The sequence below is a fragment of the Girardinichthys multiradiatus genome, chromosome 11, assembly GCF_021462225.1.
Source record: "Girardinichthys multiradiatus isolate DD_20200921_A chromosome 11, DD_fGirMul_XY1, whole genome shotgun sequence".
Classification (NCBI taxonomy): Eukaryota; Metazoa; Chordata; class Actinopteri; order Cyprinodontiformes; family Goodeidae; genus Girardinichthys; species Girardinichthys multiradiatus.
This window is the reverse complement of record NC_061804.1, coordinates 16,662,531-16,684,557: the sequence shown is the minus strand read 5'-3', so window position 1 is coordinate 16,684,557 and position 22,027 is coordinate 16,662,531. Positions and strand designations below refer to the sequence as shown.

The following is a 22,027-nucleotide window of genomic DNA, read 5'->3' as shown; positions in this document are numbered from 1 at the left end:
ACGGTTGGCCTCCTGCCCTTGCATGATTCTCTCCTTGTATGTCAGCAGAATTCAGTTTCCATCTACAACGCCATTAATCTTTTCGCAGACAGTCATGGTGGGCGTATGTAAATGTAATCCTCCATTAATGTGCCAAAGCTTGCACTGTTTGCTGCTGCTGTTTTAGATGTTTCTCTGAACTCTTGCCCACTTGCCACAACAACTCGCCCCGCATCGTCTACTTTGCAGCAGCCACAGAGTACAGTACAGACTTTTTAATGAAGGGGATTGTAAAGTTGATCATCAAAAGGCTGCAGGCTGTCCACACATTGAACCAAATGACAATGTAACATTACAGGTATAGCAGAGATGCTAACAGGCTGTAATGTAATCGTCTCCTGAACAACAGGAGTCGCTTTCATCTGTTCAGCTGTTGCCAACATTAATTTTATTGTGGTCTATTTCTTCACTTGGAGGCCAAAATACTTTTTTTTATAGGCTGCCACTTGGATGCATATCAGATTACCAGTTTATTATCTTTAGGAATGGTGTACTGACATTTAAGATTTGATTTGATGCTTTGATTTAGTTTCAAGCTTTTATTCTAACTCAAAAATGGAGAAGGTAGAAATAAAGTAAGACAAATCTACAGTGGCCGGGGGGTGCAAAACACTTTTACAAGTACCGAAACAAATTTACATTTCAGAAAACAAATTTACATTTCAGAAAACATTTTTACATTTCAGAAAACACTTTTACATTTCAGAAAACACTTACATTTCAGAAAACACTTTTACATTTCAGAAAATCAACCGGAAAGGGAATGTACCAACGCCGAGGCTGACCTGGAAGTCAGCCTCAGGAGCTGCATCCTTCGAAGGCCGTATTTGTAGTATTTGAAGTTAATTTGTGTCACAGAAAGTGTAATTTTCCACAATTTACTCACAGCTTTTGTTGCTATGGTCCGTCATGGCTTCCCCTGCTTGACCAATCTGCTTTGACCCACAATGAATGATGGGAAATGATGGGCCGCGAAGGATACTCACGACCCATCCTTCAAATCGGGCAAAATAAGGACACATTTGTCGGCAGCATTTGCTCGGAATGATTCATGAATTGGGACAGCCTTCGTCACCGCGCTGTAACGTAATCGGCCAACGAATACGGCCTACGAAAGATGCAGCCCTGAGGCTGACTTCCGGGTCAGCCTCGGCGTTGGTACATTCCCTTTCCGGTTGATTTTCTGAAATGTAAAAGTGTTTTCTCAAATGTAAATTTGTTTTCTTAAATGTAAATTTGTTTTCTGAAATGTAAATTTGTTTCGGTACTTGTAAAAGTGTTTTGCAACCCCCGGCCACCGTACAAATCGCCCACTCTCCCTTCTTTTCATTGTGTTTACTTTATTCAGCCCAGATGGCAGAAATCCAAGTTTTTATTTACTTGAAATATTTCATGTTTTGTGTATGTGTGATGTCAGTAAGCTATGAAAAGTTATATTTATGTTTAGAAACCAATCAGTCTCACAGTCTATAAAAATCGATTGTGACTTTCGCATTGAGCAATCTCGATCACAATTTATGTTTTATATTTCTTTAGATAGTTTATTTAGGATCAAACAAGGATGGTTGCACTTAAATTAAAAATGGATAGTCTACTCTAAGATATCAATAGGAAGTAGTAATAGAATCAAGAATTAAATTTTTTTAAACTAAATTTTTATTGTTAATGATTAATTTGGCAAATAAAACACAATGAAACTAAAGAATAAAGACACTAACACCATTTAAACTCTAGAAATACTACCACAGGCTAATGGGAAGTTCCACAAGTACGAAACTGAAAGTTCAAAATATTGTCAAAGCTGATAGTAGACAAAACATTTATCTTGAGTTTGTTGGTCTTCAGACTAATTTGAGTTAGAATACTTATATTAATCAAACAAGGAAAAGAAAAAAAGGGAGTACGAATTTCAAGTCTGGGAGCCTTCCCCTTCAATCCATCAGCTTTCAACCGCAGAACTGCCTGAAATATAATCTGACTTATGTCAGACAAGCTTTTTACTTTTCACAAACTTACCATTCTGCTCAGGTGGTTCTGCGAGCCTCATGTCTTTCTCTGTGCTGAAGGGGAGTCAGATTTTCTGCTTCAACACCAAACAGTTTGCCTGGATTTCAGTTAAACTCTGTCAGCTTTCGGTTCTTTCTGGATATCTTAGTAGTTAATCACTTTAGATTTGGAACCTTGGTTGCAAACGCCTTGAGAAAGCTCATTGATTTCATGAAATGTGCCTTGTGTGACTCCTTGATAATGAGGCACCTCTTTGTGGGCCATCAGTTTGGACTGGTATTGGACTTATATTGTTTTGCACTAAGTGGCTGGGTTGCTTTCTAATTAGTGGTTGACTTTAGCTGATGTCATGACCTATCCTTTTTGCACATCTCTTTCTTCATGTGTTTGGTACTTTTTCACTGTGTCATTCTGTTAATTTACCTATCATTCAATTTATCATTGCATGTGTGGACTAGATGGGTTAGTACAATATTAATTGCATCTGCATTACTACTTTTTACTTGGGGAGTTAGTGAGGTGTTTAACACTTATTTTACCTGCTGTGTACTAATTGGCATTCAAACAAAACTCTGAGGTCATAACAACATTCAAATTTTGGAATAGGAGGTTTTTTTAGGCTTGACCTAAAGTTTTTTTTGGAAGGCTGTTTGATGGGACCGACTGGAAAAACTGTTAAAAAGTCAAAACCGATGTCTTCATGTGCTCTGCTTTTTTCTTCTCCCGTTATTCAAGTTGGCTTCTTCTCAGCAAGGTTTTCATTAAATCGTTATTGTCATTTTACCCCATTTGAGTCTGAGTTTAAACTGCCCGGGTCATCACTTAAAGGTTTAGATTGAGACAATTTGTGCTTTTATGACCATGATAAATGCTGCTGCGGTAAAGCATTCTGCCGTGTATTTGCTGCCAAGTAGTGCCTTCATTCAGCAACAGATAGAATCGGTTGTGCAAACCTCAGTTGCCCTTATAAATACTGTAATTATGCCTGCATTTTAATGTTGCTAACATGATTATGAAAACACTGGTGGAAATAGTGCAGTTTAATTAATCCTAAATTGGGTGTGAATAAAATGGTCTTCTTTTTCACATGAAAACAGGACAGAAAAAGTGGGTGAAAATTGGAGAGAGGACATTTCTTCTGTGTAATTTGTGGGGGTTAAAGCATTTAAAGTCTTAAATAATTGCTAATTACATAAGAGGAGCAGGGGAAATGGGAGCTCTACACCCTCAGGGCCCTGGCCATCTATCTGATTTAAGACGCACAATGTGCCAGCACCAAATCGAATCTGCTGAGAGCAATTGAAGGTTCCCTGCAACACACACTTGCACGCAGACACACACACACACACACACTCACTCAAGCATTTCCATCAAGATAAGGTGAATAACGCAGGCATTATCGCAGCAACGACAGAATCATTCTTTTATTTGTCTTATTTTATTTAACAAGTATTGTTCAAAAATGAGATGCAAAGTTGTCGGTTCTGAGCTAAGTTGAAGATAATCTAAAACATGCAACCAGTTTTTTATAATTTATTTTTTTTAATTAATAAAGATTTTTGGCGTTAGCATTTTTGACCACCTGTAATTTTTATATATATATTTATATTTTGATTCTAAGGAGGCAGACTTTCTAGTAGCCTTTTAACCTTGATGCATATTTGTCCAAGTTTTAATCTTTGTCCAAACTTTAACTGACCAGTTTGTCGCATAGTCTATGCTAAAAAGACTGAAATAGTAAATTGGAGAACAAAAGAATAGATGTCAGATCTAGTATACAAGATGTAGGGCTGCACGATCTTATAAAATCTTGTGATGGTGAAAATATTGATGAATATGACGATATGCAGAGCGATATATGCCTATTTTCCTCTTTCCCCTCTTTCTCAACTGTGCTTCCTACACTCTGTGACCTTTAGCATTTAGGGGCATGTCATTTGTGTCCAGTGTTAACACCTGCTGCTGCGCTCTAGACAGCCATTTGAAAGATGAATATTGCACACACTTCTATTACAATGACGATATATTTGCAAAATTGTCCATCATAAAATATGTACAAATTGTTTCACCAAGTTTATTAGTGAAATTTTAGTAATACGTTTTTGTCAGTGTACTGCAGGCCACATTTCTTGATAAAATGACTGTCAAAGGTGCTACCTTTGGTATATATCAAAGTTATCAATTTGGTGTGCACACAGCGTGTTTTCAGCCCTTGAATTTAAGGGGCTTTTTATGCTTGAATAACTGATGTGTCAGAGTTAAGTGGCTTAAAGAAGATTCCTCTAAACCCAATGGTCAGGTACTGAGCAGAAAGTCCAAAGAAAAACACTAAAAGACTTGGGAAACAGTTGGTCAAAAATTCCTGACTTCTTGGAAGCAACTGTAAAGAAATGAGAAGTAACACCAGTTTTCTTTCACATTTTGTGTTTTTATACCCCATTTAAACAACAGGAAGACTGATGTTGTTTTGTAATTAATGTAGGAGTGAATACTCCAAACCACAAATTTAAAATAGTCAAGTCAGATTTAGCTCATTTTCATTTCAAAAAGTTTTACAAGAGTTAGTGCGGTGTTGAAGCAGGAATACTCATTATACAACAGTAACCTCAGCCTCCTATTACATGAAAAAAGCATAATTTAAGACAAAATAAGCTGAGCCTAAAGGTTTTCTTTTAATCTTTAAATAAAAAAAATTTATTTGTACAAACTATCTCTATGTATACTCGACTCTGTGTAAACTCAGGGAGCCATAAAATGTTCCCATACTGAAATCAGTCTGACAGAGTTGATCATTTATATTTTCCACTGTACATATTTAGTCAAACAGATATAAATCTGATCCGCTCCCTCTGGTCTAAAGCATGTGGCCCAGTTTCCTGCATTGCTCCACATTCCAGTTCAGCATAACTTCGCTCCAGGGATCTAACATGTGACCCCATCTAGCCTAAACACAACCATTCTCAGGGTGGATCAGTAGACTTTTTGTAGAGCTGCTTCTGACTGCTTACCTTTGTTCTTAGTGCTATTTTGTACATTGGAGTTGAAGGGGGGGGGGGGGGGGGGGGGGGAGGAGGAGGAGGAGAGAGAGAGAGAGAGTTCATCATCTGTCCTGTTTGCACACTTTGTAATTGATCTGTTCATTTCTGGGCTAGTCTTATCTGCTTGCATATGTCTGTGAGTTGAACTTCTTGCAGATATAGTAGCCTGATTAATATAGTATGTCTGAAGTTGGAATATTAAAGACTGTAATGAACAAATAAAACAATATATAGGTTTTCTGCAAGGTCTCTTAAGGTCATAAAAAGTCTTAAAGTAAATTATCTTAATTTAGGTCTTACGTGGTCTTAAATACACCCAGAATTCCATGCTAGGTCTTTTATTTAATATTTCTTCCATGTATTGTTTTATTTTTTTGATAAATCCACTGGCTGGCTCAGAAATTCAAGTGTTATTCCTCTGGCAAAGTAGAATACCCATAAAGCAAAAAGGCAATAAGCACTGCCAGAAGGATTATATACTGAGGCAATCAGCCTTGGACAGAAAAAAACTGCTTAAGATTCTACTTCTGAAACTGGCCAATTGTATGTTTAGCCAATCATAATGTTCTTGTGATGTTATCCACTACTAGCTCCTTCATCATGAGTGTTTATTTAGGTAGACTAGGCTACCTCTCTTGTTATATACAAGTGCATGTCAATAAATCATAATAGCATTGAAGATTTCATTTATTTCTGTAATGAAATTTAAAAGTGAAAGCTTCCAGAGTTTATTCCTGTTCTTTTTGAATATTTTGCCTTTCAGCTAATAAAAATGGGGGGGGTGAAAAATAGTTTCTCAATTGCTTTTATATTGCATGAAATCAAATTTACAAAACAAACCAGAAATATGCCATTGAAAAATCTCAGTGTACTGTACAGTATATGCGAACTTTCCCTACTTCCTCTTTGATTGCGTTGGCCATAATATTTCCAAAAAATAATATTGGTGTATTAGAATAATCTTTTTATTGGTTTTAAGCATTTTATTGGATTTTCAGAAAAACGTAATTTCTGTTTTTTATCGACTTTAAACCATTACAATCAAAATTCACAGAAGTAAATGTTTGAAATATCTCCAAATGCTCTTAAATTTAACTTGCTGAATCTTACAGAATCCCTGGTTGAAGCATATCACTGTAACAGGTTGAAATACAACTTTCTATTATCTCTCTTGATGGGATTGAACATTATATGTAACTACATATCCATGGTTGGATAGCTGTCCTGCTTTTAAGTTTCCATTTTCCTTTTTTTTTTTTTTTTTGCCGTGCCATATATCCCATGCAGGGCCATAACATGAGTCCTTTCTGCAGCTTATATATCTCTGTGTCACTTTTTCTTCCTCTGCTCTCCATAAGAGCTGATATAAAACCACCCCATCTTAGCCTGCCGAATGGCTGTAGCTTGACTGTAGTGTGTAATGTGTGTCCCCATATTTGTTAGGTGTTTGCACCGTATCATGTTGCTGTGGTGTATTTTTAGTTCATTAGCTGTGTTGTTGTAACAGAGAGAGAGGAAAGCGATGATGAAAAGAAACCGACAGTGCTTGCCGTTGTTCACCAATGAGCTACAATGGAAATTTGCTCTAATGAGTTATCATTGCTGCCACTTGGTTAATTATTCCTTATGAGTGTGCGCCTGTTGCCGGTGTCTATTTTTGAGCACAAGAAGGCAAGGAGGAGAAGTGGGATCGCACAACTGTCACTCGACGCGACAGAGGAAGTGAACGCGCTTCCTTGAATTACTAGTTTTTCCTTTCTGAGGCTGACTCACTCGTGTTGACCTTCACGAGCTCACAATGAGGCCGTGGACGGTTTGTTGCTTATGTTAGAGGATTTTGCATGAGTAATGTCAGCATTTTTCTGTTTTTTAGCTAAATTAAAATATATTATTCATATTGTCCTTGTGAAATGTCTCGTTTGATTCAATTTACGGTTTTCCGAGCCATTTACTGTCTATTTTTAATTCATTCCTCCACACATGCTTTCTCCCAGAAAAAGCACAAGAGGTTTTGCACTGACAACAGGGTGTGGGAGATGCAGACACTTAGATATTTCAGACGGGTGGGCGTCTTCTGTGTTTAGGAACAAGAGGACAGGAAAAGTCCAATCTGCTACGCAATTGCAATATGATTTGCAATGTCATTTCTTATCTCTGCACTCGGAAAAACCAAATCAACAAACCCGTATGCATGCACATGTAAAGTTCCCTATTAGTGTCACATACACTCTTATCTCCTGGTAGGTGGGTTGGATAATCTCATGACTCGTCTGACCTCCTCCAAACTCCCTGCTGGCATTGACAGTGGATTGGCCAAGAGGGCCTAGTGGGGGTGGGGATGGGAGGCGTCTGCTCCAACAGCAGTAATGCCTGTGTTATATAACCCTAGCAGATGAGGCGGGATACGAGGGGGAAGAGGAAGGAAGAAGAGTGGGTAGGAACATTTAAACAGAACAGGAGGAGTGAGAGAGATTTGTAGTGAATTGGATTTGGTTCAGATAAAGAAAGTCAGGATTTTAAAAAGGCAAAAGGGGGATTCTACAGTAAAGTGTTCAATTTGCATCATATTTAAATGAATTAATTAGCTAATCAGATTTTAGTCAAGCAGTTAAATATAACAAAAAGCTTTACCGGGGTTCAAAAACAATCAAGCATGCAAACAACATATAAGACAAATGCTTAGCTGAGTAATAAGATAATAAGCATTAGATCCATAAATGTATTGTTAATGTAAAATGTAGAGTCATGCTAGTTTTGGACATTAATCTTATTGGTATTTGACCATACTATAAGCACTCTGCAGCATATTTGATTCAAGTTATTTTTTGTTATAAACCAAACTTTTTTAGCAGGTATTACATAACATTTAACCCTGATTAATTAGAAGCAAATGAAAAATGTTAATTAAAATGAAACTGGTCACAAATGACATGCCAAGATAGTTTCCATGTCATAGGTTGGAGAAAATGAATCATGCTGGACTGGGTGTCTGCCATAAGTGGTCAACATGCAGCTGCTGTAAATTGCAGTTTACATATTTTCAGTTGTTTCACACTTTTTTGTTCAGTATATAACTCCACATGTGTTAATTCATAGTTTTGATGCCTTCAGTATGAAGCTACAATATTCATAGTCATGAAAATAAAGAAAACTTTTTGAATGAGAAGGTGTGTCCAAACGTTTGGTCTGTATTGTACATGTTACAACAACATTCAGATGGGGTACAGCTGAATGTTGTTATTCAGCTAAATAATAAGCAATGTCTTTATCTCAAACATGATAATTAATTAATTTATCTAGGTGAGAAAAGGTTTTTGTTGGGTTTTTTTTAGACCACTGGGGCATCAAAGTGTGGGTTCCACTACACCGGTTCCTGGCTAAACCAGTGTCAATGCTTTAACGCCGTCATTTCTGTTTTTAGTGCTGATAGCTCCAGCACTAGAATGATGTTACTGGAGCTGCCAACTTTTTGCTGGGTGAGAAGTCAGAAATGTTTTTAGAACGAGCAGAGATCAGACTCGTGGATACAGCAAAAACAGTTAAAATGTTATGAAATGTAACATTTTTTTTTACAGAATTCGGATTTAAAATTTAGGACAAAACAATAAATATATTAAGCTTCAACAATAAAAACAACTTAGATTACCACTGGAATAACATAGGCTCACTGTTTGTTTCAATATTCCCCAGTGAATGTCGGTCAGTGATCCACACAAAGCGGCTTTTACTACTTTTTAACCAAGTGTACAAATCCTGTTTGAACCCCAGTTTATAACCACTCACGTCTTGTATTTTAATATTACCAGTTGGTGTTAATAAATCCCGCCTAAAAAGCTGTCTGCAACTCCTGATTGCAGTGCTGTTTATATACTGCTGATCATGGACTGAAAGGCTGGTAGGGGATGTAAAGAGTGTTTATAAACCCAGACTGTTGTTTGAAACAGCATTTATGGATAAGGCAGGCAATGGCAAGACAACTATTTGCAGGAATAACATAGTTAAACTGCATACCAGCACTTAAATCATCTAAACAAATCAGAATACAACAGAGGGAGGAAGCATAATGACATGGCATTAAGCTGGCTCTGTGGGTGTGGGAAAGTAAAAGAGTTCTTCTGTGTTTTTTTTTTATAAATGACCACCCCGAGTTTAGCAATGAAGGCACCACTTGGAAAACCCCTATTTTAAATTATTAACAAAAAACAATTTTAGTATTTTGAAATGATGTGTACATTTGGACAAGCAAAGGAACACGTTTAATACACACCAAAACAATTGGAGAAAAAAAGAAGCAATTGTGATATAAATATTGGTTCTCAATACATAAAATAACAAAATTTAGCTTTATTTAGTTATTTTTGAATATGTAGTGTCTTTCTTTACATTTTGCAACAAGAACCTCGTTAAATCAAGTAAAGGGTGCTGTTTTTCCCTATTTAAAAGCATACTAGTTTGGTATCTAAATAGAGTATTTCCCTGGAAAATTACTTGCTGCATACTATCAGGAATGCAGAATATTAAAAGTATATATTTAATAGCTAGACATGAACATCAGCATATTTTCAGCAAATGTATTATATTTCATTGTAGAAATGTGCACAAATACCTCAGTGGGTAACTTATGTCTGACGACTCAGTGTTTTGTATGTTGTATTATTCATACATTAAGTACAAGTGTTAAACCAGTATCCAAACAGCAGCTGTTGAAAAGAACACGTAAAAACGCTAGTTATGTCTCCATATTTGTGGCAATCTTCAATGCTGTGAAGTTTTTTTTTTTACCTACATATCTCCTCTGTAGAGCTCTTTACTCTCTTGCGATCACTTTATGATTCCTTCTCACACATTAATCTGAAGCGTTAATCTTGTTAGAAAAAAACTTGCCGTGCATTGGTTCCCAGTATAACTGCTGCAGAAAATGACTCTCCAGTGACATAACCAGTCAACCCAGTTCAGTGTCTCTTAATAGTTTCTGCAGAAATCTTGTTTGTTATTGCATGTCATTAAGGTCAAGCTGACTTTTGCATCTTATCATTATATAATAACTGATTATTTCAATTCCTTTTTGGTATTTCTATTCATGTTCTGCTTTGGATTTTGATCCTGTTTTAAATTTCACTTATTAACAAAGTAATAAACTGTACAGTTAAGACATTGTTTGCCTTATATTAAGTCATATCTGCAACATTTGTGGAAAGCAAACTGATTCCCAAAGCTGGATTAAAGCAAGGGTTGAGAAACCGTGCTTAAAACCAGATAGCATGTGTCTTCACTGGCATTTTTGGCTCATACTTAACTGAGGTATTTCTGTAAGTTACTGTTAGGGCGTTACATTCTCAAAGACTAGTGCCTTTCGCGCCCTGCAGTTTAGGTGAAATATTTGCTGTCCCTTCAAATGAGGTCAAAGTCAATAGTGAAGAGTCTTGTTTCAATAACCCTTCACATAACACTTAGGGAGCCCATGTTTACATTAAAGAAGTTAAACCGAGGATAGAATAATTGGCAACACAAAGTTTTCGTTTGTGGAAGGAAGGAAAGAATTACAGTATTACACGGCTGTCTTGCACAAATGAGATTATTTCTTCTCATTTTCTGTATGTAAATCCCTTTTGATATTCTCTTGCTTATCACCAAACATAAGCCATGTGTCTGTGTGTCACAGGCAGGGACTGTGCATCAATTGTGCTGTGTCCAGGTATGGTACAATTTCTAATGAAGCTTGAATCTGCATTAAATGGTTTAGAGCCACAGTTGATGCCTCAGATATGAGAGGAACGTATGGGCAAGAGGTTCACAAATGTTTAATTCAAACATAGACCTGGGGTTATTATATGACCAATTTTTGAGTCATACTAGAAGGGAACACAATACAAATATCTAGACTGTTGTCTCTTCAGCCATCAAATGTATTTTAAAATCCTAAAGCCAAAGCTGGGGCATCATATCAAAACCAAACATAGCAAATACAAGATAATTTTCACCACCTGTCATGCCAGAATGCTGCTGGCGGTTGTATGTGTGTGTGGTCTGTTGTTTTGCAATTCCTAAGCAGTCCAGAGAGATCCCTCACGGGTCAACGGCCGCTCAATAATTAGTGTTCACTGCATCTCCAGTTTAATATTACCAAAGTTGTCAATAAGAAAACATGAGTACATCGCAGTGTACCATTACTATTTTCCATAACAGAGGTTATAGGAGGATATTTATTTCTATAAATACCCTACTGCCAGACTGATGATCTGAAGTTGGGACCAGCACATTTCAGAAGGCAGCAGCCAACATTCAGTGTGTATACATGGTGTTGCATTTGCAGTGTGAGCATAGTGTGTGCATACCATTAAAGGATTTGACTGAATAAGGCCACGCCTTGTCACAGGAGGTAATTACTATGAATATTTTTCACTTGCATGATTAAAAACAGCTGTATTGCTGTTTCATTTCACATGCACTGATTAACCAAAACACTTAATTGAAAACTTCATTGAAACCAAGAGAGCAGCATCAGTTATCTTGGTACAGTGCTGCCACTCAGAGAAAAGTGAACAAGCTTCCCTTCTCCTAAGACCCCATTTTAAAGAATGGTCCTTTTAACCAGTCCAGTCCCTGTTGGCCCACAGAACCCAAGATCACAGCCCAAGGCTGTGTACTGTGTACTGTGTACTGGCAAAAGTATTCTAACCGCTTGGACTTTGTCACATTTTATCATGTTTTTTTTTATTTTATGTAACAGACTAATATAAAGTAGTGCAAAATTTTCTAACAGACCCTTTCCTACCAGCTCTACACATCTAGAGATTGAATTGTTTTCTTTGCAGACCATCTCAAGCTTGTTGAGATTTGATGGATGGCATCTCTGAGCAGCAAGTTTCAAGTCTTGGCCAAGATTGCCCTGTATGTTTTTGGCTGCTGCTCTGCACCTGAGCTGTGGATATTTGCAGTTCCTCCAGAGCTAACGTGGGCCTCTTGATTTATATCTGATTATTGTTCTCATTATCTGACATATAAGTGTAGGTGGACATCCATGCCTTGTAGTTGTTGGTTTGTAGTTATGCAAGATTCATTCAGTCCATTTTCAGATAATGGATTGAAGTGGTGAGATGTTTATGTCTTGGGATATTGTTTTATAAGCTAATCCTGCTTTAAACGTCTCCACACCTGTAACCCTGACCCGTCACACAAAACCTCAGTAAAATGTATTAAAGTTTGTGGTTTTAATGTGACATGATGTGAAAAAGGTAAGGAGAACATTATGTTTTACAGGCATAAATATTATTTTAAAATGATATTGGACAAGTTGTATTGTTGTGACTGTCAGATGGCAGATTGTAATGAACAAAACTTGCTATTAAATTTGACCCAGATTCTTAATGAGACTGAGAACCACACTTCAAACAGAACAAACTGTTACAGATTGTGGTTTTAAAAGTTTCAATATAAGCCACATCTAGTCATTCAGATCCCCGGTCAAACAACTGGCAACGTCTGAGGGTGAAGTTTAACCTATATGTTATGTTCTGGGTTATTATGCATGTTGTTTTCATGCACTTACCAATCTGGTATATTTTTGAATCACTCTCCGTGCAGATCACTAAAATAAAAACATATTTATAACCATACTTCTTTCTGTTTAGCAGGCTATAATTCTGAAATCAGAATCAGCTTTATTGCCTAGTTTGTACAGACAATCAAGGAACTTCACTCTGGTCTACTTTGCCCTCAGTAATAAAAAATATATTTTTAAGATACATAATGTACATATATATACAATTGACTTTACAATGGAATATAATGTGAGATCAGTCCAAGTATTTTCTGGAACTCTGTCAAGTGTTCATCATGAGTTCATGTTCAAGCTGTAAAATAAAAAATGTTTACACATGATGTCATTAATGGGATGGTCCCACTTCCTCTTCTAGACTCTGGGAACAAGCCCCTTGCTCTCCCTCTCGTCTTTGTTTTGGCCATCTGTAAAACAGTGTAGTTGTATACTTTGTTGGAGATTGGGGAAAACTAAGCATTTGAAAATTCTAAATCTCCCTCATTTTATCTGGTGGGAAAACATATTCAGCTGAATGCCCTCTAAGATCCACCACGGCTGCTCTGGTTGGTTTACTATCTTGTTTACAGAAAGGTATGATCTTTCCAATGACTGCAAGTAAAGTTGTGGTAGGATTGGGGTTATACGTCTTTATTTAGATTTTATGTGATACACTAACAGAAAGTAGTGCAAAATTGAGTAGTGGGAGGAAAATCATAAATGTTTTTCATATTTTACAATTGAATTCTGAAAATGACAGCATGCATTTGTGTTTAGCTTCTTTGTCCCTGCAGAAGAAAAGCAAAAGCATCTGAAACCTGGTTTCACATTGGGAATGGTGTAGTTGTACTTTTCCATCTTCTGATGGTGGATTAAATTGTGCATCATGACATGTTCAAAGCCTGAGATACAATTCATTAATCTAACCATGCTTTAAACTTCTCCACAACGTCATCCCTGACCTGTCTGCTGTGTTCCTTGCTGCTTATATGGTTTTTTTTCTTCTTCCGTAATTAAATTACACAAAGATGGACCCATTAGTTGCAGGCCATTTAGGGGTATCGGAGTAAACTGGGCTGAATACAAATGCACGCCACTCTCTTCAGAGTTTTATTTGTAAAACATTTTGAACACCATATTGGGTTTTTTTCTGCGTCGTATTTACTTGTGAAATAGAAACTCTTTATCAATGGTACTCTTTCAAAGGATTCCAATGAAAAACACTGAAGTATGTGGTTGTACTGTGATGAAATGTGGAAAAGTTAATGCGTCAATAGGTATGAATGCTTTGGTGTGTTCCTAGACTTTTCACATAAAGACCTACTTTTTAGTCATAAACAGGCTTTGCAAAAGAGTTGTTTCATAACTTTAATGTGCATTCCATTCTGTGTGCTACAACACAATAGAGGAGCGTAAAGCTTGTTTAATGCAGTCAAATTCGTGTCATAATCCTGCTGCACATGCTGCCGCTTGAACTAAAACAGCTTTAACTGACTGTTTGTGGTGACATACAGTAAGCTTCAGGCAGCATTCTAGATATTACTTCAAATATAAGCAAAGGGAGAATGACAACCTCAACTGTGTACATAGCAGGATTTAGCAAGTGTTTAATAGGCATTATAATACAATTGTGGTTATGGCCTGAGATTTGGAGCTTGGCTACTGCACAAAAAAACTGTTGCTGTATGCTGTTTGGCTTATTTGCTTTCATATTGATGAAAACACAAGCAGTGAGCTCATCATAATGAATACTCTATTAATTATGTCACATCATTTGAGTCATTTCTTTTCCCACTGAATGAAAAATCTTTTTTTATATTTTCATATTGTTCTTCCAATAGTTTCTTTTTATTTATACTATGTGACCAGTGCTTTAAAACATGTTTTACATTAGAGTGTGCTGTAATAAAATCATGCCTTGCTTTCATGTTTTTTTCCTTGCAAAACCTATCAAAAGGACTGTTATGTCTCCTAGTAACAATAAAACATGACACTTTTTAAACCTATAAATCAGGCCTGTGCAGGCTATAAGTTTTGTAAAGAAAGTTTTTTGTCATATTGCAGGTACTTTTGTAACCCACACTCTTTTTTTTATTTTTATTCCAGCTCATCACCCAGAACAGGAGAAAACAACAGCACTGCAGTGACAGGCCAGTCCAAACCCGGTGGGCAAGCTCATAAGATATGTCTGGTGTGCTCGGACGAGGCATCAGGATGCCATTATGGGGTGGTAACCTGTGGCAGCTGCAAAGTGTTCTTCAAGAGGGCCGTTGAAGGTTAGTCCTAAATACATACCACACTGGGATCACACTTCGCAGATTTCTTTCAGACATGACCTTAGTTTTAAACAGTTAATATTGACCTTAGTAAAAGCACAAGCAGTCTCAATGTATGACTTTAAAACAAACTATAGAGAGGTATTTTTTTGCATGGTTGCGAAATGAACAACATTTGTTAAATATACATAATTGCAAGATTCAGATGTTGAAAGTTTTACCACACCATGGCCTTTTTTGTCTCTGCTTTGAACCTGCTAAAACATTGTTTCTGTAAATCTAGGTGTTGACTTAGGTTAACTGGTAGGCTAATTGTCTTACTCATGTACGTACAATTCTTCTGGTTTTCAGTTTTATTTCTGGCCTCATACAACCACCTATTCCTTTTTATTTACTAATAATCAATTGCAAAGATTATTTTCACAAGGGATTTTTAATCATCTGCAAAAACCTACAAATAAAAATGTAACTACTCTAATCCAGTTTCATTAACATAGGATTGTCTAGGGTTGGAACGGTTCGCGAAATCTACTGTTGAGTTAGTGGTTTTGGGATCCCGATTTTTATTTCAGTTGACCATTTTTTTGTATTTTCTTAATAATCCAGAATTACCAAACATCACGGATAGATAATGCATCATGTGTGGATATAAAAATGTTACGTATTCTTAAGGATATGTTATGTAGTAATGTAAAAACTGACAGTATGAGCATTAGGCACACTATTGTGACAGTAATGTTAAGGCTGGCTGTGAATTTTGTACACTATAGAAGGAGACAGAAGGCTTACAGAAGGCTTTCTTATTTGGCAAAAATACTGAAAACGTTTGCCTTGTAGCCTCGAACTAAGGTAGTCATTCAGTCACAAATATTTAAAGAAAAAAGGTGTTTCCTTCACGCAAATATGCAATGTTAATCTCATTTTTAACATCAATTGAGGTTGTTCGTCACAAAGATTCAACTCAGTCCCAGTTGCAGGCTATAGTAGGTGTATGGGCACCTTATTGACAAATTCTCTTCGAGTCTTTTTATAAAGTTTGGACATTAACATTGTACCAAACATCTGACACAACTGGTAGTCTTATGCCAAAAAAACATTTGAGTGATTTATTGTTGGTTCTTGTTGTGTTCTGTCTGACTATACATTGAGAAGCATTTTAAAAGAAGTAGAAGTTCTTTTCTTCCTCATCCTTCATCAGTCAATCAGTAACTCCTGTCGTCTTTGTAGAGCATAACACTGCTGCTAGCATGAGCAAACCGTGTTGCTGTTGGGACAGATAACATTGCTGCTGGCATGTGCAAACAATGTTGCTGCTGGCGTAAACTACTTTGCTGTTGAAGAGAGCAACATTTCTGCTAGCATGAGCAACAAGTGGTGATGCTAACTGGAGCAAATTCTGCTTGCACGAGCAAGTATCTTGCTGGTAGCATGAATAACAATTGTTGTTACTAGTATGAGCAAAAAGTGATCTGGTTAAATGGTAAATGGACTGAACTTATATAGTGCCTTTCCAGTCATACAGACCACTCAAAGCGCTTTACACTAGAGCCACATTAACCCAGACGCACTCACTAACGCTCACACATTCATACACTGATACGCAGATCGGTAGGCAACTTGAGGGTAAGTGCTTTGCCCAGGGGCACATCGACATACAGCAGGAGGAAGTTGTAGCCGAACCCACAACCTTCTGATTGCAAGACGACTACTCTTCCCACTGAGCCACAGTCGCCTAGCATGAGTAACACGTGTTACTGCTAGCATTAACATCACATGATGCTGCTAACATGGGCAACATGTCCTGCTGTTAGCATAGGCAAACTTTGTTTCTGCTGGCATGAGAAACACCTGATGCTGGTAGAATGAGCAAACATGTTGCTGTTAGCATTTTGCACAGTGTTGCACATTTGTCCACTGTAGATGTTTGGCAAATTGCTGCCTTTATTATAATAGAAAACCTAAAATCTGACGAACTTCTTTTTAATGCTATGATGCAGCAACAGCAGTGCAACTTAGTAGGTGCGGTTCCCGTGGCAGGTCACCATGACAACTAGTTATGGACATCAGATACTATAGCACAAATGGGACACCAGAGATACAGTATCATTTACTCTGATGGTGTAGATCCACTTCTTTCTAGTTGAAGCTGTACAGCAGAAGACTTGTCTCAACCTGCAAATGAACCGTTCCATCCCTCGTATTATCCTACAGTAGACCATAATGCCTTTTATTCTCCATGCCACAGGAGCCTTTTATATTATCTGGTAGAGCATTAATTTCTTCTCATGGGAAATGATGTATTTGTAAAAATTCTTTATTTCAGTCATGGAGAAATCTTGAGAACAAAAGGAATGCAGCTGACAGACAAAAATAATCTTTTTGGGTTTAATCCTTTTTTTATGGATTCATCTGTGTTCTTTCCTGTGGTTTTACTGTCTCTGTATTTTCACAAGCTGTCCCTGTAGATGTGTCCTTACTTTCTGGATGTTTTGTTCCTCACAATTGATCATTGCTTGCACTCATCAACAATCGGCTTGCAAAGCCTTGGTGAATAATAAATAAGCTAGTCTCTTAATTCTTATTGATCCAATGCTGACGCAGTGCCCACTGCAAAGAGATGGTCCTCACTAATCCCTTTCTCCCTGGTTAAGAGACCAGTAGCTTTGTCCTGCTTTCACTCTGTTTTATTTGCTACCTCTGTCCGCTTCCTCTGTAACCGCAGCTACCATTGCTGGTGCAGTAATGGGCGGTGAACAAACTTGCTTTCACAAATCATAGCTCCTTATTTTACATGTTTGTCTGGCTTCTGCAGGATCCAAATATACATTTTGTTAATGCAAATGATACTAAAAACTAGTTTTAAACACATTGGACTGTCACAAAACTGTTAAAATTAGTGTGTCATCAACAGTACTCAAGAATTGTATGGCTAAAACATGTTTTGGCAATGATTGATAATGCTTGAAAAGTAGAATTTAAACTCAGATTGGAAAAACTGACACATTAATGCAGCTCATATTCAAAACCACAAACCAAAAATAGGCTGCATTAGGTCTCAAGAAAGTCAATGACTCAGTTTGTTAGAGTAAAACCCCTTTTGAATGTGCCTAGACTCAGAATTAAAAAAGGATATGAGAGAATCAGTGCAGTACTTAAAGTTTACCTATACACATCAGCCTTTATTATTCTATAAACAAAATTATCAACAGGGTTTTTGAAAACAAATTTGGTCTAGTAGTTAACCCACAACTTAACAGACACACAGCAGCCCATTTTTTTGCAAATGAGGCACAATATGGTAGTTTTTCAGAAAGCAAAAAGCATATATTTTGATTTCATGTCTGATCTATTTAGACACAAATTATCACAACCAGACTTCATTTTGTTGACCATCTCAACAGCCTAAGGTGCTGCAGAGCCACCGAGACTTTTTTTGAGCAGTAAAAACATGTAATCTCAAAGTTATGCAGCAATATTGGGCAAAAACCTTACATGTGATCAGTTTCTCCTGTTTGAATACAAAGTTTACATTTCAACAAAAGAATGAAATAAAACACAAAGTGGCAGTGGGGAAAATGAAGTGAAGATGTTCCTTAAGGAACCCGGACTTGAAAATAGCAACTGACACTTCATTTCGGCCAGTAATTCTGACAAGAATGAGAAAAAACTGCTACCCGATGACTGAAAAATTCCTAAGATGATTGCTAAATCTGTATCACCAAATGCTCAGAGATGGGTCTGGATACTTAAAAGGTAACTGGTGGGTGGGTCTGAAAGAGTAAAAGTCCTTGAAAACTCCTAGTCTATTTTACTTTAGAATTTTTTCATTTTATATTATAAAAAAGCATTACATTAAATTTAAAGAGAAACCAACAAAATGTGCTGGTAAGAAAAAAATATATATCTTGAAGGCTTTAATTAGCTCACACCATAGCTAGATAAAAAAAATGCATAGAAAGTAAATCATACAAAGAATAAATTGAAAATCAATTTTAATAATAAAGATTCACTACATTGTCAGTGCGTTGTATATATAAAAACGTAAATTCTTCCAGCTCAGATTTTAATTTATCAATACACCAAGGGTGTCAATAAAAACTGCTTTCTTGAATTGTTCGCAATATAAGACAAATTTCCACATATGTAGACAATAAAGATTAACTTATAACTGATAAAGTAGTGTTGTATTTGCAATAATAAGGGTTTTATGTGAAAATGATTAATTTGGATTTCTGTGCAATAACAGTAGGGCTGATAACTTCAAAATATGTAATTGTGATATTACTGCTGAAAATTGCGATGATTATGTTGATTATAATTAATTCCAATTTTCCTCACTCTTTCTTTATAATAACACAATGTGTTTACCACTGTGTGTGAGCTTTAGGATCTCAGATAATAATAATTATACATAATGTGTAAATATTAAGGGCAACTAGAGTTATTCCAACACAGCAAAAATATCAACATGCAGAGCATAAATACAAGACATCTGAAATATAAAATATTTTATCCAAGCAGTCCTTTGTAATTGTGACTGTCCATACACTAATATTAGGAAGGTTATTCAACCTAAACCAGTTTCAGGTGTAACCATTAGTAGAGGAACATCTTTCTTGGAAGAAAGAAAACAAATTGGTGTCGCAAAAAAAGAGCTCTAAGATGAACGCTAATGCGACAGGCAAATCAGTTTTATACTTTTGAAAAATAAATGGATTCCTGCAGGACTTTGCTTCTTATAATTGCATAATTAGTCAGTCCATTAATCCTAAAAAACTGTTGTCAATTAATAATATAATAATGAAGCCATTTTTAATTTCCTCCAACAAAGAAATAGTGCGAATGGAATCTTGTGATTATTAGTGTCAAAAGCTTTGTATAATGTAGAAAAATCCATTAAGCTTTTACAATATTGTCATTAGATTAAAAAGCACATCATTTTCTGTGGAATATGTTAATCCATGTATATGTCCTTATAATATGTTCCATTCTTAAATAAGTTTCATCATTGTTATTAACTAGCTTCTCTTGAATGCGTAACAAACATGGAAGCACAGAAATGGAGAGAAAAAAATAAAATATTTTTTATCTCAAGATTGAAAAATAAGAACTACTTTAACAAATTTAAGGTTAAAGGCCAATATTACAGTTATCGTGTTTTAGAAAGCCTGTAAATCAACAGTTTGATCATTACTGTACAACATTTTGCACTTAGAAAGGATTTGATTCCTCCATAACTGCTTTCAGAATGTTTTACAGGAGAATATTTTAATCCCAGTAGCTTATTTTCTGTGGGAGGATCAAACCTTCTTTTTATCTTTTAATATGAACATTGAATATGAATTTTCCTTCTACAGTACTAGAACTTGTAAACTTGCATGATTGTTTTTTTTTTGTGTGTTTTTTGTTGCTTTGCCTGCTTTTATTATGTTGTGCCGGTGTAACCACCGATGAGACACTACTGAACTGTTGCTTTGTTTTGAAAAGAACTGCCAAAAGTAGCACTGAGAAAGTTATGTGTGTCATTTTTGTTTTTCTCCCCTTTGTCTGTTCTTTGCTCATCATCTCTTTGGTGAAGGATGGAGAGCACGGCAAAACACAGATGGTAAATAAATGCACTTTTAAACTGCATTAATAATAATAGTAATAATCATTGTAATTGTGATTATGATGAAAACTGTGTTACTTCTGATTCGCTCATGTCCCTGCATTTCTTTAGCACTAAAATATGAGCAGTCTGCCTACACATGCACACAAGCCTCTGCTGCCAACTGTCTCTGAATGCATGCAGATCTTCTGACTTGATTATTCAAATAAGTGCTGGTTACCTTTGATTATTATCCTCGTCAGTTTCATCTTGACCTACTTCACCTCTTCTTGAATAGTCCTGATTCTCAAAGTTTATGTCACAACCACAAACCACCTTAAACGTCATCTGTTGACCCACTTTATCTCCTCAGTTCTGTCTCTATGCTGCTAAGATGTTTAAAAACTGATGTTACAATATGTTATGGTAGGACTTTAGAGCTATATTGCCCGCAATAAGTAATCTCTGTCGTCCTTTATGTTCTTAGTTCAGGGTTGTTGGTCATTTTATTGCAGCCCAATTGCATGTTTTATTTGGATTTTTTTATTTTATTGTGTTAGTTATTTAACTGCTCACACTTTCCCAAGATTCAAAAATTAAGGTCACTTAACCATATTATGATGTTTTAGCTACTAAGCAATACTAAATTCTATTTCTCTAAATGTTTTCTTTTTAATTGCAGCTTAAATGTTCTTTGCTTATAACCATTCATAGACTCAAATTTGATATTTCTTGACAATGAGGGTGTTTCTGGTTAGCAGATCAGAGTAGGATAAGACACTCATCTGGCACACTTGACACCACAGATGGCTGTTTACGTTTGAAATGACATTTTCCCATGTTGGTGTTGTCTGAAGATGACAGCCTCAGTATCGTCATTTTGTGTTATCTACACCAGCCTTTCACATTGATGACCAGTCTGTCATGAATATATGATTATTCTTTAGTTTCAGAGCTGTTCAGGCTATGATTTCTTTCAGTATATTTTATTCTATTACGATTATTATGATTTTACCCATAAAGTGCCCCCTACAACTAATGGAAACCCTGGTATAGATGTTTTAAAGCTTTCAAAAAAATAAGCTTTTATTACAGTATCATAATCAAACTGCTACAGTTCTCTACCAGGGCTTTTTTTCTCCCTCCCTTACCATCCTCCACACTCTGCATGGTGTAAACTTGGGTCCATGTCCAGCCTTGTTTGTATGAGTTTCTGTTTTTTGGCCAAAACGTGTTGGTCTGTTAATAAAATTGTTTTCTCAGTACTTTCAAGTATTACCAACATTGCAAAATGTCTCCATGCACCTTGAAAGTAGGTGAAGCTGGGATAGAAATATTTGGATCTCTGCTGTATGTTTGCTTGTCTTCCCATTTTGAAGACTAAGAGTAATTGCCATACGTCGCCTCATACTTATACCCCAACAAAACAGGAAGTCTTTCATTGCTACTTAAACGTTCCTTTACACTATAAACTTCAATAAGTAAATACTAAAAGGAGATTTTGTCTACATTTATTTAGCATAATAGGATTTGTTAAGGGTGT

General features: G+C 36.3%; 1 protein-coding gene across 8 annotated transcripts in view; it reads left to right on the top strand.

The window, feature by feature from the left end:
• Nucleotides 1-22,027, top strand: part of LOC124876663 (glucocorticoid receptor-like) — an 87,400-nt gene that overhangs the window by 38,884 nt on the left and 26,489 nt on the right. For 6 of the 8 annotated variants that reach the window (XR_007040350.1, XM_047379610.1, XM_047379612.1 and 3 more), the window contains 2 exons: nucleotides 14,728-14,897; nucleotides 20,476-20,502. Coding sequence is in view for 7 of the 8 variants with exons in the window: in XM_047379610.1 (XP_047235566.1) it covers nucleotides 14,728-14,897; nucleotides 20,476-20,502 (197 nt within the window). In the remaining variant the exon portion in view is untranslated. The remainder of the gene's footprint in view (nucleotides 1-14,727; nucleotides 14,898-20,475; nucleotides 20,503-22,027) is intronic. The other 2 variants (XM_047379614.1, XM_047379613.1) reach the window with 1 other exon arrangement.